This window comes from Mastacembelus armatus, chromosome 7, assembly GCF_900324485.2.
Source record: "Mastacembelus armatus chromosome 7, fMasArm1.2, whole genome shotgun sequence".
Taxonomy (NCBI): domain Eukaryota; kingdom Metazoa; phylum Chordata; class Actinopteri; order Synbranchiformes; family Mastacembelidae; genus Mastacembelus; species Mastacembelus armatus.
Window position 1 is genome coordinate 19,394,439 of NC_046639.1, and position 14,014 is coordinate 19,408,452.

The 14,014-nt window shown below is 36.8% G+C and overlaps 1 protein-coding gene across 2 annotated transcripts in view; it reads right to left on the minus strand.

Annotated features, from left to right (window-relative positions):
- Window positions 1–12,880, minus strand: part of LOC113145332 (tumor necrosis factor receptor superfamily member 14-like) — a 33,252-nt gene extending 20,372 nt beyond the window's left edge. The window contains exons 1-6 of one of the 2 annotated variants that reach the window (XM_026331921.1): window positions 12,812–12,880; window positions 12,176–12,269; window positions 11,751–11,876; window positions 11,041–11,196; window positions 10,565–10,652; window positions 3,460–3,494 (exon numbers count right to left, since the gene is read on the minus strand). In XM_026331921.1, coding sequence (XP_026187706.1) covers window positions 3,460–3,494; window positions 10,565–10,652; window positions 11,041–11,196; window positions 11,751–11,876; window positions 12,176–12,269; window positions 12,812–12,853 — 541 coding nt within the window. In that variant the 5' untranslated portion in view covers window positions 12,854–12,880. Of the gene's footprint in view, window positions 1–384; window positions 1,960–3,459; window positions 3,495–10,564; window positions 10,653–11,040; window positions 11,197–11,750; window positions 11,877–12,175; window positions 12,270–12,811 lie in introns of those variants that run through there. The other variant, XM_026331922.2, reaches the window with a different exon arrangement.
- Window positions 12,881–14,014: the final 1,134 nt, after the last annotated feature.

A 14,014-nucleotide genomic window follows, 5' to 3' on the forward strand; every position in this document is an offset into this window, starting at 1 on the left:
TAGAGTCAAACAAAATGGCGCCGATTTCTCTTCTCTTTCTTTCACTTTTTATTTCTCTTTTATTAATAATTACGGTAATTACAGTACAGTCGTCTCTGGTGCTGCTGAGTCTTTACATTAACATTTACATTAACATTAACATTGACATTGGTGTTTAACAGTTTTCTAATATATTTACGAAGAGAAACAAGGAGCTGCAGCGTTTGCGGAAATAACGCTCCGTATTTCAGCCTGAAATAAGAGATAAAGGCGCAGTCTGCTGAGACCTTTGGAAAACGGGGACATTCAGGACCAACGAGGAACCACAACGATACACTGGTCCGACCTGTGCTAAAGGTTCAGCTGTGATTTAACAAACATGTATACGGATGGAAAATATCTTACCGTTTCTGCTGCCACACATGCGCAGACTACGCAGATTAGTTGTCTGCAGTCAGCAGTTTAGGTCCCATGTGTAGTGTAGGAACAGGCATAATAAAATAAATAAAACAGACATTGTGATTTATGGACAGATTAACCGGAGTTATCTGATTCATGCACATGTTTCAGTGCGTCTGTGGAGCAACTGTGAATTTATGTACTTTTGGAAAGACGAGAGTCATCAGCTATTACACGTCTGCGTTGATAAAATCCGATCTAATTATTTTGTATTTTATGTGCCAGTTTGTGACGTCTTAATTTAGTTTATTAAATAATTAAACTCACTGAACTGCATTCGCTCTGTGCTGAATCAGTATGTGTTGAATCATGCTGCATCGTGATCAGAGACTGAGGGTGAATTTACAACTGAGCAATTGTTCTGAAACAGGGAGCGTTTAACCCCAAAGATCGGTTCGTTTGGACATACGTGAACACAGCAACGGGGGCAACAGACTAATAACTGTGGTTCACATGCCATCAAATATACTTTTTAAACTCTGATTTCTGATGATCTAAATTCCTGCAACAGTGAAATCATATCTACTCTTTCCCTGGGATAGTTCCTGCATGATATAATGATGATTATTCATTTCAGCTCCTTGACAAAAATCACAATATCCTGTAGGTGTTTTCCTATTGAGGTAACTGTGTCCAATTCCAACCCCACTGAATATTATTGTTCTTCATATGAGTCCGTTATCTGATGTGCTCTCTTCAGCCCACTCTAAAGCTTTCAACATTGCATATAGCTCCACTGCATAACTATAGAAATGCTAGTCCTTAACATTACACCTGATCACTATCACTGCTGCTCCTCTAGCACCTGGGGATCTTTTGACCCAGCTGTGTAATTCTCCATACATTTGTGCTAGCTTCTTATATTTCCACAGCAAATCCATTTTCTGTAGTAAATCCAGTTTCTCTAGTACTCTTCTACTGGTCCTCCTCCATCTTCTTCGTCGAATTAACACCACCACCACCGACTGGACTGCAGTGTGTATCAGGCTTTAACGGTTTGTAAATTTTGACATTACTGAACCATATTACAGGTGCAGTACCACCACCCACTGGACTGGAGTGTGGAGCATTAGACTGGCCAAAAACAAAACATAAAAAACGATTTTTAAGTACTTGATCAAAAGACCTCAGACTCTCCATGATGCTTAGTTTCCTAACAAGATTCCAGAATCTCAAATCTTTCCTTAATATTGATGATTCTTTCCTTTGCTTGATATATTTACTACATGTCAGTAATTCGTGTTCAACTGCATGAGTCATTACAATATTTGCATTGTCCATTTTCTTATGATGGATACCCAGTGATGACACCGTGTCACCTATATGAGTTATGTTCATCTCTTCCTTTTGATTTCTGCCCCATGCTATAAACGTCTTTTTTCTACATTTCTTTCAGTTTTTTACCTTTTAAAAAAACAAACTGATCTAATTAATCCAAAATAATCAAATATACATTTTCTGTCTCAAACATTATAAGTGATACAAATCTGTAAGTGGTATCTTATAATTTATGTTAGCAAACACACAACTTGCAGATTAAAGCAACATGAAATCAACTAACAATAGTTGGTTGTCCTGTGCATCAAGACTCACAATAAGTTAAAAATTACAACATTAAAAAATAAGAGGTGACTTTTTAGATCGACTAAGCAGGAGATGCAACGTTAGTAACATTTGAATTAATTTCAGGATTCTTTGTGTTTGGCTTGAGGATTAGTGTATCTTTATAAAAACTGTTTATTTTAATTAAATTAAATTCAATTCAGTTTTATTTGTATAGCGCCAAATCACGATTCACAATTTAAATGTCTGAATTATCTGCAGGACACAACCAAGAAAGTTAAAGTTTAAGTCATTTACAGAGAAAATGTCTAGAAGTTGAATACCTCCAGTGGGAATGTTTAAACTATAAAAGCATTTGTCTTTATCCAGTACCTGCACTCAGGGGAAGTTGTACATGTCTGTATCTTCTGTTTCAGGTGTTTGGGCTTATTTATAGCAGCTAAAGTTTCATCAGATCCAACAGCATGTCCAAATGTCACAGAGATGGAGACACTCCTGTCCAATGAATGAAGAGCCTGGACATAAACTAAGGCAGCAACTGACTTCAGGTTTTAATCCCAGGCTGAATTCAGCATCTGTACAGTAACTTGTATGTGACATAATGATTCAGTCTGTAGACAGCGGTTCTGTAAAGAGTTCCTTTTGTAACACAGTGAAGGACTCTCTTAATTTCTCTGGTTGTCTCTATTCTCTGTGCACTCACATCTGTAGAGATCCAGACTGTTGATCAGCAGCTATGTAGATGGCAGGTTCAGTTTGGAACAGAGAAGGAAGTTCAGCTTGTTTGTGTTTATGTCTGTACACTGCAAAGACAATGTGCCAGCATCCAACTGGATCATTACTGGATTCTAGATCACATTTACTTTGCAGTGTAGCGAGCTTGTATCTACGTGTATATATGAGCTGTCTCACTCTAAAGAGAGAAATATGACAACTTGAAGCAGTTACCTCTTTTACATGTGTAAAGACGTTACCAAACATTCTCTGTCAATGTATATTTGAATGACGAATGCATAGGCTCCTTTACCTGCTGCTGATCATTTATAATACTTCTCATTGTCTTCTATGTGCTGTTTCCTTTGTGATAAAATATCAAAATTTGTACTTAATTATTATTTAAACATAAGAAATGTTCTATAGTGCACATTACTGTTTCAAAAAGAGAGTAACAAACATATTATGTTGGAAACAGCTGCTCTTCCTTCTTTGGCTGACCCTGATATCAAACCCATTAAAAAACATCTTAATCAGCAACTTGGTTGAAAGTATCATCATCCATTAAAACCATAATATTTTGAAATCTTACTTGTTAGACATGTTAAATGTAGTTTCTTCCTTCTATGTAAATCACAAACCCAAACATAAATAGGCAAATTAATAAAAAAGACACTAAAACCCAGATTAGAATCGTCTGAGTTGAACTGTGTTCTCCACATTCAGCATCAGTTGAAGCTGTTCCTGCTTTAATCAGCTGAAGATTCACTGAGTCACATCTGAAAAGTCAGAGGGACATTTGTAACATCAACATGTGGAGGACGTCATGAATTCACTGCTGTTGTAAGAACCAGGTGTGTTCATGTCTGATGCTTCACTTACTGTGTGTGTGGTCGACAAGATTCAAATGTCCCATCTGAAAATGTTCCCTCACTGCAGTTCCTGAAAACACATACAAATATGTTTAACCTAGTTCAGTACATATATAATTCAAAGGCTTTAAAATATTATATGGCATCGCAGAACTTCATGAGACGTGTCATTTTTCTCTCTAGCGGATTTAAAACTGGATTACTGAGATTTGAGGTTTTTCTCTCATAAGTGCAAAGCATGATGGGATTCTGATTCACTGTAAAGGGGAAATCACCCCAGCTTCATAAATAAACCAACTGTTGTGTTGAAGAGCATAATTGTCCAGATGTTACAAATTTAAATTCTTCATGCAAATATTTATGCACAGAATATGTATGTAAACATGTTGATGCTGAAACATTAATTATTTAAAGGGGGTTTCCTCCTGAATGTATTTAGTGTTTTACTTCTTGCTATGCAAAAGTAATATCTCAGCTTTTCAAACAGTAACACTGACTACACTTCTTGTAACCGCCGTTGGGTGGAAGCGAGTTTGTCAGACCTCCAGAGGAGGACATCTCAATTATATCTTTTAGGGGGATCACTCCACAGACAGCAATGTACAGATGAGTTTCTGTTTGTTTCCCATGTTTGAGTTATACAGTTTCAAAAATCCACAGAAATGATGGACACAAAAGGCACGAATTGTTAATCAGCTGAGATTAATGAAATTAGATGTTCTCATTATAAAATTAAACATTACCTCTAATATTTAAGATGTTATGGAAAACCAACCTTTCTGGCTGATGTATTGTCCTGGTTGACAATGTTTGTGTTTCTGTGCTGCCTCACATCCGTCCCCTGTAGAGTCAATACAGTAGAATCCCTCCAGTGGTTCACAAACTGTATCTGATATAAATGTACATGATCTCTTTCTCTTCAGACCAGAATCTGTCAACACAGATACAGGGTTACATATGAACTGATCACTGAACTTCTTCTGTTACAGAGCAACATAAACATCTCCCTATTATGTCCAGTTGAAAGCATATGATTGTAACCATCTTTAAATATATTGTGTGAGGGGTGCTCAAAATGTTCCATTCTGTTATCTTAGATGTCACTAAATCTATTGCATTTTACACTACACCTTTAACTACACTACACGAGCAGTTTGCTGCTACATGTAGATCTGCATTATAACCATTATATATCAACATTCATTATACAAAATATTGAGTCAGAAGATGTAAAGGAAAGACGTAAACAGAAACAACAGAGTTAATGTGGACACTGCAAAAAGCAGAGGGTTGATGGGAACGTAAGAGAGTTGCTGCTGGTTTTTCTGAAGTCAGTTATAGAAAACATTTGTACTGTCAGTCACAGAATACGTGTTTGTGCAAGTAGTTTATTAGAGAACTCTGATGCTTTCACTCAGAACCCATTTCAGTCAGTTTTCTACAAATACTTTAAAAATACTTAAAAACATACCTTCATCAAAGTTCAGACATGTAAAACACCGTCTGCGTCCAGTTGACTGATTCATGAAGGTTCCCTCAGGGCAAAGGAGGCAGAATGTAGTTCTGGTCTTAGAGCAGTCCTTGATAACTCGATTTCCTTTGTAAATACAGTCAAAACTGAGTTTAAAGAGTTTAAGTTTACTGTTATTAGTAATGTAGTTGACTGTGTTCATTGTTTATCTGCTGTTCAGTTGACATTTCTTTTCTCATTACAACTGTCCCTGTTCTTGTCTAAATTGTACCTGAATAGCAAACATTTAAGACTTAAATACAGATTTTAGAGCAATGATACTGTTGAAAATAATATAATTTTGAAACAAAAAAATATGGGCCACAGTGTTGTGGCTCATTCGTGATAAAATTTCCTGCTGACTCTGCCAATGCTTTTCATACCTCTGCAAAACTTTTATTTTCATTCAAACAAAACCACTATATTTTAAGAACTGGTGTACCACAATTTGAATGAGACTGTCAGAAATACTGCATCATATTTTCCTGACATCTTCCTATGACAAGTGGCTTTACAATCTTAGTTTGACTGTGGCCATTAGAAACATCTTTAAACACTTTTGCTGTTAGACGTGTTCAGACAAGACATTGTGAAAACTACATATTTTCTAAATTAACTTGACTGGCTGCTCAGACTGTCTCTGAGAAAACTACATTAAGTGTAGTTTTTAGTGTCATAGCTACGTTTTGGCTCTTTTCTGAAGTATGAATGAATGAATGATGATATTGCAAGTTGCAGTCCAGAATAATAAAAACATTTAAACAATGAAATGCACACATGCATAAAAAGAGTATAAGTACATAAAAAAGATATCTAAATATTGCACAGGCATCTATACCAGTATGTCCAAAACAAGGACTGATGATGACAAGAACTACATCTAATGCTAGCCAAAGGCTAAATGATCTCATTTTCAGATTCATCCAGACAGTAAATAAATGTATACATGAGTTTTCTTATCACTTAAAATATTTACTCATAAGGTCACAAATCACTCACTAGCACTACATTATTTAGGCTTGTTAAGCAATATTCTCACAGTGTCATTATATGCTACCTGAAGTCTTCTCATGCCGGCTTTCTTAAAATATGTCCACGAATGTGCATTATCAGTAATAAAATAGATAGAAGATATTTTCATTTATTACAAATATTTAGATCATTACTTATTACCGATTTGAAATTCAGTGTCTGATCCTCTTTGGCTCAAGAGATCAACACCACACTATTGTTAGCACTACATTTAATGTCATTTTCAGCCCTGTACGCAAAACAATCTGTTAACAGGTGCTGAAATACTGTTGGGTGTTTTGAAATAAATTGATCGAAAAATAAAAGGAGCACTGTCTCATTCATGAATTTAGATGACATGTATCTCTAGGAGGATTTTAACAATATTCTTTTACAGAAACTGTACAAAGATATTGACGTCTTTAAGGTCAAATATGCAAAACACAGTTTTTCTCACATCTCTCTCATGTATAAACTTTACATTACTGTAAGTAGAGGTTTTGTTCTGTCTTCCTTTCTGTGTGAATCAAAACTAAGTACTCATAATCATTAAAGGAGATTTCTAACTGCATTTTCTTTGTAATTGATTAATTGTTGAAAATTATCTAACATAAAGTTTCCCAAATTTCATATTTTGAGCTGCATGGTCTCAGCTGTCAGAGCTGTCCTGAATGAAGCTCTATTTTCAATAAAGTATTTCAGAGTAGGTCCAGGAGGTTTTGTGGTAGTGGATGCAGGTTCAATGAAAACTGTTGCACACAAACTAAATCTGGCCACAAACCTTCTACTAAATCGAAATGTCCCTTTAATGTTCACTTGGAACTTACCTGGGGGGCACATAGGACAGCATTCATTATCTATCTGATACTCTGCTTGTTGACATGTCAGGGTATGTCCACTGAAGAATTTCATCAACAGTATCTGTGAAGAGAGAGAATATACATGAAAGCATTTCTCTCCATGAAGCCTTCTTGACATCAATATTCTATAGGGTAGATGGTCAAGAAGCTCTGTGGAAATACTCATACAAACATTTCCATCTGGTACGAATGAATAATGTTCTAAATGTAACAGCATGGTCTGATAAATGTAACTATAATATGAGTTCATTCTATCATCCTATCACACTGTGACTCAAATAAAATCTCACACATCAACCACTAAAACATGGGTCTACAGGAACCAGTGATATTCAGGGTCAGCAAAAATATTGGATCTTTTTCCTATTGCACAGTAACATCTATTTCAATGAAGTGCTTCTAAACACATTATATCAGAGAGGGGACTTGGACTAAAGTCACTGTTAAGTCACTTTAACACTGACTTATTGCTGTAAGTTTAAGAAGTCACTAGATGTTGTTGGGTAAAGCCCCAAAGCTTCATAAGGCTTCATCAACCCATCACTAATAAGAGTGTTATTGACTAATGATCAAAAATGTAAAACATGAGTCAGTAAGAATGTTCACAAAGTCAGAGAGAAGGAGAAACATGTTTACATTATTAATACAAGCTTCCTCTAATTATCTCCATTAAACAATTTACCAAAGCAGATGCAGCTGCCACATGATTTCTTCTTAAAGACATATTGAACAACATGTTGACAGGTTACATGTGAGGAGGATACCATGTCTCTAACATCTGAGGTGACATTAGTAGGAAGAAAACATCTGGAAATAGGAGGAAACATCTGGAAACTGGAAGATACTGTCTGCAAACAGGAGGACAGCACCTGTAAACAGAAACAACAAAATCATGTTAAACTGTAAGGCCCCATTGGTCACATGATCACTGGAGAAAGAGGAACCTTTAACACCTGATTTCTGCTGGAGGACTCTGACATTTAGATTCTGACTCTTTGAATTGTCAACAAATGACCAGCAGCAGCAGAACTAGCTGAGCTTTGGTTTCACTTTCATTGTTTGGACAGGGAGTGTTCATTAAACTTGGAGCTGGGCCAGGACTTTCCTGTTTACTGCTCTGAACCTCAGCTGTTTGTTCCCTTCAGCTCCTCCACTTCAGTTTTCATAGATCAGCCTGGTTTTCATAATGGCTTTATTAAAACACACTGTAGGAGCATGTGGTGAATAAGTTACAATCAAATATGCACATTGCACATGTATTCATAACTATCACTGTTTAGAGATAACATGGGGAGACTTTAATTTATAGCTGCAATTAATGACACTGCAATTATCTGGTTTTCTGCAAACATTTGCCATAAAATTAGATCTGGTCCACTGCAAAGTCACACAAATCAAAAAACACAATATCGCCATGATTGTTCACGTTTTTATTCATCAATTAAACATACAAAATGATGGTTGAAAAAGTAATGACATCACTGTGCTTCTGAGTATTACTTACAACATATGTACCTACGAACGACAAAAATCAAATCATAAATTTAAAAGTGATTTACATAAGGAAGTCAGCCAGAAGAATAAGGTTGGCCAGAACATACGGTGGCCGACAAGGGCAAACGCGCTGCAAAAGAGAAACGCGCTGCAAAAGAGAAACGTGCTGCAAAAGAGAGTACACAACGGAAGTGCGCCAGGCCGATAGGGGGACCCTGAACTCAGGGGTGTTATGAACAAAGAACTTTTACAGAGGCGAGAGAGACACATGTAATGATATAAGCCACGTCTCATTTTAGAGGCTGCGTAAAGACGCAGGTTATAGTGTTGAATTGCAACAGAATGAGCGACCTCTGATGATTGTTCTCATGTTCTAATATGTGCTAACAATGTTCTGTTACATTTGTTTACTTGATCAAAAGTGTCATACAACGTTGGGAGACGTGGGGGGGGGGGCACCTGAAGGTGCGTTTTCCATTTATTACTTAACACATGGCCGTCATCTTTTACAACACAACTTTTATAATACTGTAAAACATGACGGCCAAGTGTTTAAAAAATAAATGTAAAACGTACTGTAACGCCCGCTAAATTCACAGCCAGCAGACATTCTTTTGTCACTTTGCTTTATTAATTTTTTAGTCAGAACAGGTAACAGGCTTCTGTTTCAGCCGTAGCCACGCTAACTCCCCTCACCGAACAGCTCTCTCTCACCCTCCCTCTCTTCCCTCCACACACACTTCTCTCCTCCCTGACCCATCTCCCTCTAGCTCACCCTACCGACTACATGTGTCTCTCTTGCCTCTGTAAAAGTTCTTTGTTCATAGCACCCCTGAGTTCGGGGTCCCCCTATCGGCCTGGCGCACTTCCGTTGTGTTCTCTCTTTTGCAGCGCGTTTCTCTTTTGCAGCGCGTTTGCCCTTGTCGGCCACCGTAAGAACAGCAGTATGGGTTTGAAATTCAACCTTTCATGTTGTATTATTCAATTTGATTTAGCTCGTTTTCACTGTTGAGAAATCAAGCTCTTTTGTTGTTTAGTGTTGTTTTGTTGTTCTTTTGTTTAGTTTGTCTAAGAGGGTGTTAGGTTTAGTTGGGATTAGGGTTAGGGTTATTAGTCCAGCAATGACCACCAGGTCTTCAGCAGAACCTTGATGTAGCATTAGACAGGTATTTCACAGGTTGGCTATTATCTGTATTAGAGATCCAGACTGTTGATCAGCAGCTCTGTAAATGGCAGGTTCCGTTTGGAATAGAGATGGAAGTTCAGCTTGTTTGTTGTTATTTTTGTTCACTGCAAAGACACTGTGCCAGCATCCAACTGGCTCATTAATGGATTCTAGATCACATTTACTCTGCAGTGAACAAAGCCTGTATCTATGTATACGTGTGTGTAGTCTCATTCTAAAGAGAGAAACATAATAATGTAAAGCAAAAATCTCTTTTACCATTTGTAAAGACATTACCTAGTGTAGATCTTCTGTCAAAATACACTTTAATGAAGAATACACAGCTTCCTTTTACCTGCTGCTGTCCAGTTATTTTTGTGTTAATTCTCCTCCATTTGTGGGATCCTTTGTGGCAAAATACACAATTTGTTAATATTTCAATTATTTAGATAAACCAATTATGTTCTACAGTGCACATTACAATTTCAAAAAGAGAGTAACAAACATACGTCTCTGGGAACAGCTGCCACTCCTGTTCGTAATAACCCTGTTATAAACAAATCCAATGAAAAACATCTTGATCATCAACTTGGCTGAATGTATCATCATTCATCAAAACCATAATAATATTTTGAAATCTTACCTGTTAGACATGTCAAATGTAGTTTCTTCCTTCTGACTAAGTAAACCACAAACCCAACCATAAATAGGCAAATTAATAAAAAAGACACTAAAACCCAGATTAGAATCATCTGATTTGAACTGTGTTCTCCACATTCAGCATCAGTTGAAGCTGTTCCTGCTTTAATCAGCTGAAGATTCATTGAGTCACATCTGAAAAGTCAGAGGGACATTTGTAACATCAACATGTGGAGGACGTCATGAATTCACTGCTGTTGTAAGAACCAGGTGTGTTCATGTCTGATGCTTCATTTACTGTGTGTGTGGTCGACAAGATTCAAATGTCCCATTTGAAAATGTTCCCTCACTGCAGTCAGAGCACACAGAGTCTGTGTAAGCTGTTCCTGAAAACACATACAAATATGTTTAACCTAGTTCAGTACACATACATTTCAAAGGCTTTAAAATATTATATGGCATCATTCTCTTATAAGTACAAAGCATGATGGGATTCTGATTCACTATAAAGGAGAAATCACACCAGCTTCATAAATAAACCAACTGTTATTTGGAAGAGAACAATAATTGTCCAGATGTTACTAATTTCAATCACTTCATGCAAATATTCATGCACAGAATATGTATTGTTTCAAAACTGTAGTTTCAAAAATCCACAGAAATGATGGACACAAAAGGCACGAATTGTTAATCAGCTGAGATTAATGAAATTTGATGTTCTCATTTTAAAATTAAACATTACCTCTAATATTAAAGATATTATGGAAAACCAACCTTTCTGGCTGATGTATTGTCCTGGTTGACAATGTTTGTGTTTCTGTGCTGCCTCACATCCGTCCCCTGTAGAGTCAATACAGTAGAATCCCTCCAGTGGTTCACAAACTGTATCTGATATAAATGTACATGATCTCTTTCTCTTCAGACCAGAATCTGTCAACACAGATACAGGGTTACATATGAACTGATCACTGTTGAATGTACCGGAGAGCAACAAACCTTTTGTTATTTGATGAACTAGTAAAATTACATGTGCCCTTTAGTTTTATGTTGTTTTTTGTTTTTAAGAAATGCGATTCTGCAACTTACGAATTTGTTGACATACACTACAGAACTAGGTTGTCTGGTGTGTGTGTGTGTGTGTGTGTACAGCCCAGTGGAAATTATTTCACTGTGGTAGAGAAAATAAGACTGGAGGACCAGTGACTGTCAGCTCTCTCATCCCTGCAGCTCTCTCATCCCTGCAGCTCCCACTGATAACAGGCTCATTGTGGTTTAGAAACACAAAGTGTCAGCTGACATTAACAGCTTATACTTCATCACGTGGAGTATCTGGTGACTTCCTGATGCATTTCTTCAAATATCTTCATTGGTCTGGCAGTATTGTAGAGGTCTTTGTTTCTGCATTCTTTGTGCAGTTAACTTGTCTGCATTTTTGCCATGACAAAGACAAATCTGACTTTAACATGTTCAAACAAAATTTTTACCTTTACCACAGTTTGCACAGGAAAAACATTGTTTGAGTCCAGTGGGCTGATTCATAAAGGTTCCCTCAGTGCAAGGGAGGCAGGACGTACTTCTGAACTCTGTACAATCTGTTTTAACTCGATTTCCTGTTGACAAAAAACAAGCAAAAAAACACAACAAAAATAACATTATTTAACTTCATACAATATCATGTTTCTGTTGGATGAAGAAGTGTAACATGCATGGTACAAGCTAGGCATTCATTACTAACACCTGATGGAACTAAAATAAAACAATGCAGATGATATGTTAAAATTCAAGATGTGCAGGTGATACATTCTGATACATTCCACATACACCTCCCAGACTCTAGTAGTCAGCACACATGGTCAGCTGTGATTATTACTAACATAAACAAAAACATTCCCATTCAGTTGGCTCATACCTGGGGGGCACATAGGACAGCATTCATTCCCTATCTGATACTCTGCTCGTTGACATGTGAGGGTGTGTCCACTGAAGACTTTCATCAACAGTATCTGTGAAGAATAAGGTTTTGTCTGAGTAAAGGTGGGTGAAGCATTGTGAAAAAATTGTGAAAAAGAAATTGTTTGAAAAGCATCAAACTTCACTGGTTACTGAGAATGACTATGATGATATACGTATATGCAGACTGACATAGTGCCTCCATCTGGTAACAGAAAGAAAGGCTTTTTAACCGGACGACTATTCATTTTGATATGATGGTATTGTGGTTGGCACATAACTTCAGCTATACACACCAAACTTGCATATACATTGCCATGCCCAACAGGAAGTGAGGTATTTGAGATTTTTTTATGTTTTGACATACAATGGAATTTAACATACTACTGATGTGACTCAAATGAAATCTTACATATCAACAACTAAGTTAAAACATGATAGCGTCAGCAAAAATATTTATCTACTTTAAGTGCTTAAAAACACATTATATGAGTCAGTAAAAAGGTTCAAAGTCAGTAATGTCAGAGAGTAGGATAAACATGATGTTTATATTATTCATACAAGCTTCCTTTATCTTCTGCATTAAACATTTTACCAAAACACATGCAGCTGCCACAGGGTTTCTTCTCGAAGACATATTAAACAACAGGTTGGCAGGTTACACAAGGAGGATACCACGTCTTTAACATCTGAGGTGAGATCATCTGTAAATTACATCTGTAAATAAGAGGAAAACATCTGGAAACAAAAATAAATCCCATCAAGCTGCAAGGCCCTGTAAGTCACATGATCACTAGAGAACGAGGAACCTTTAACAACATGATTTCTTGCTGGTTGACTCTGACATTTAGATTCTGACTCTGAATTGTAAAATGACTAGCAGTGGCAGAACTAGAACCAGATCTTTAAAACTCAGCTCATTATCATGAAATTGCTTTGTTTTAAAAATGTGCTCATTATTATGAAATATTTCATTATGCTTGTTTTCACAATAACAATATTGCAACTTTTTATTTGCAGCAGTTTTTATTTCAAAATGTTTTTTCAATGTCATATGCCAATTATGTGATTGACTGCTACTACTTCAGTGTTGATTACTATGCCTTATTAGCTGCTCCTCTTGGCTCTCACAGCTTTAATGCTACACACTAGGTACGTGCTGAATAAGTGGGTAATGACAGACTGGTATTCATGAATTTATCAGGAGATTCTGTACTGATATGGTCGGACGATATCTTAGAAATACTTGGCATAACAGTTGTTCTTCATGTTAGCATCAACAATAAAATCATGAGTACTTGAGAGTAATAAAGCACCGTGTCACTGTTTGCCTTAACTTGAGGCTAATATGGGCAACACGTCATGGCAGATATCTTAAACTACAGTTTTGACTAGTCATAAATACATTGCAAATATCTGAAATGCAAATCCTGTCTACCTATTTGATGTTAAAATGTCTTGCTATTTGCATGCAGTTGTTATATCAGGTTGAGAAGGCCAGAGAGGTTGTAGGTGACGATGCCTGCTCAAATCACCACTTACCTCAATAAAAAAAAAAAAAAAAAAGTTCTCTAGTTCTCTTCTATAGCATTCGTTTCATGTCTCACATTGGGAATGTCTTCAGTGTCTCATCAGAATCTCCTATTGCATTACTGGGGCTAAGTGCATCAGTGTAAAGGAGGACAGGGACCCTCCACTCTTTGACCCTCGATGAACACGCCAGTGCGTTTTGTGGCATCCTGATAACACTGAAAAGAACTTAAATTACTCCGTCAGTTTTGATCATACAGATAAGAAC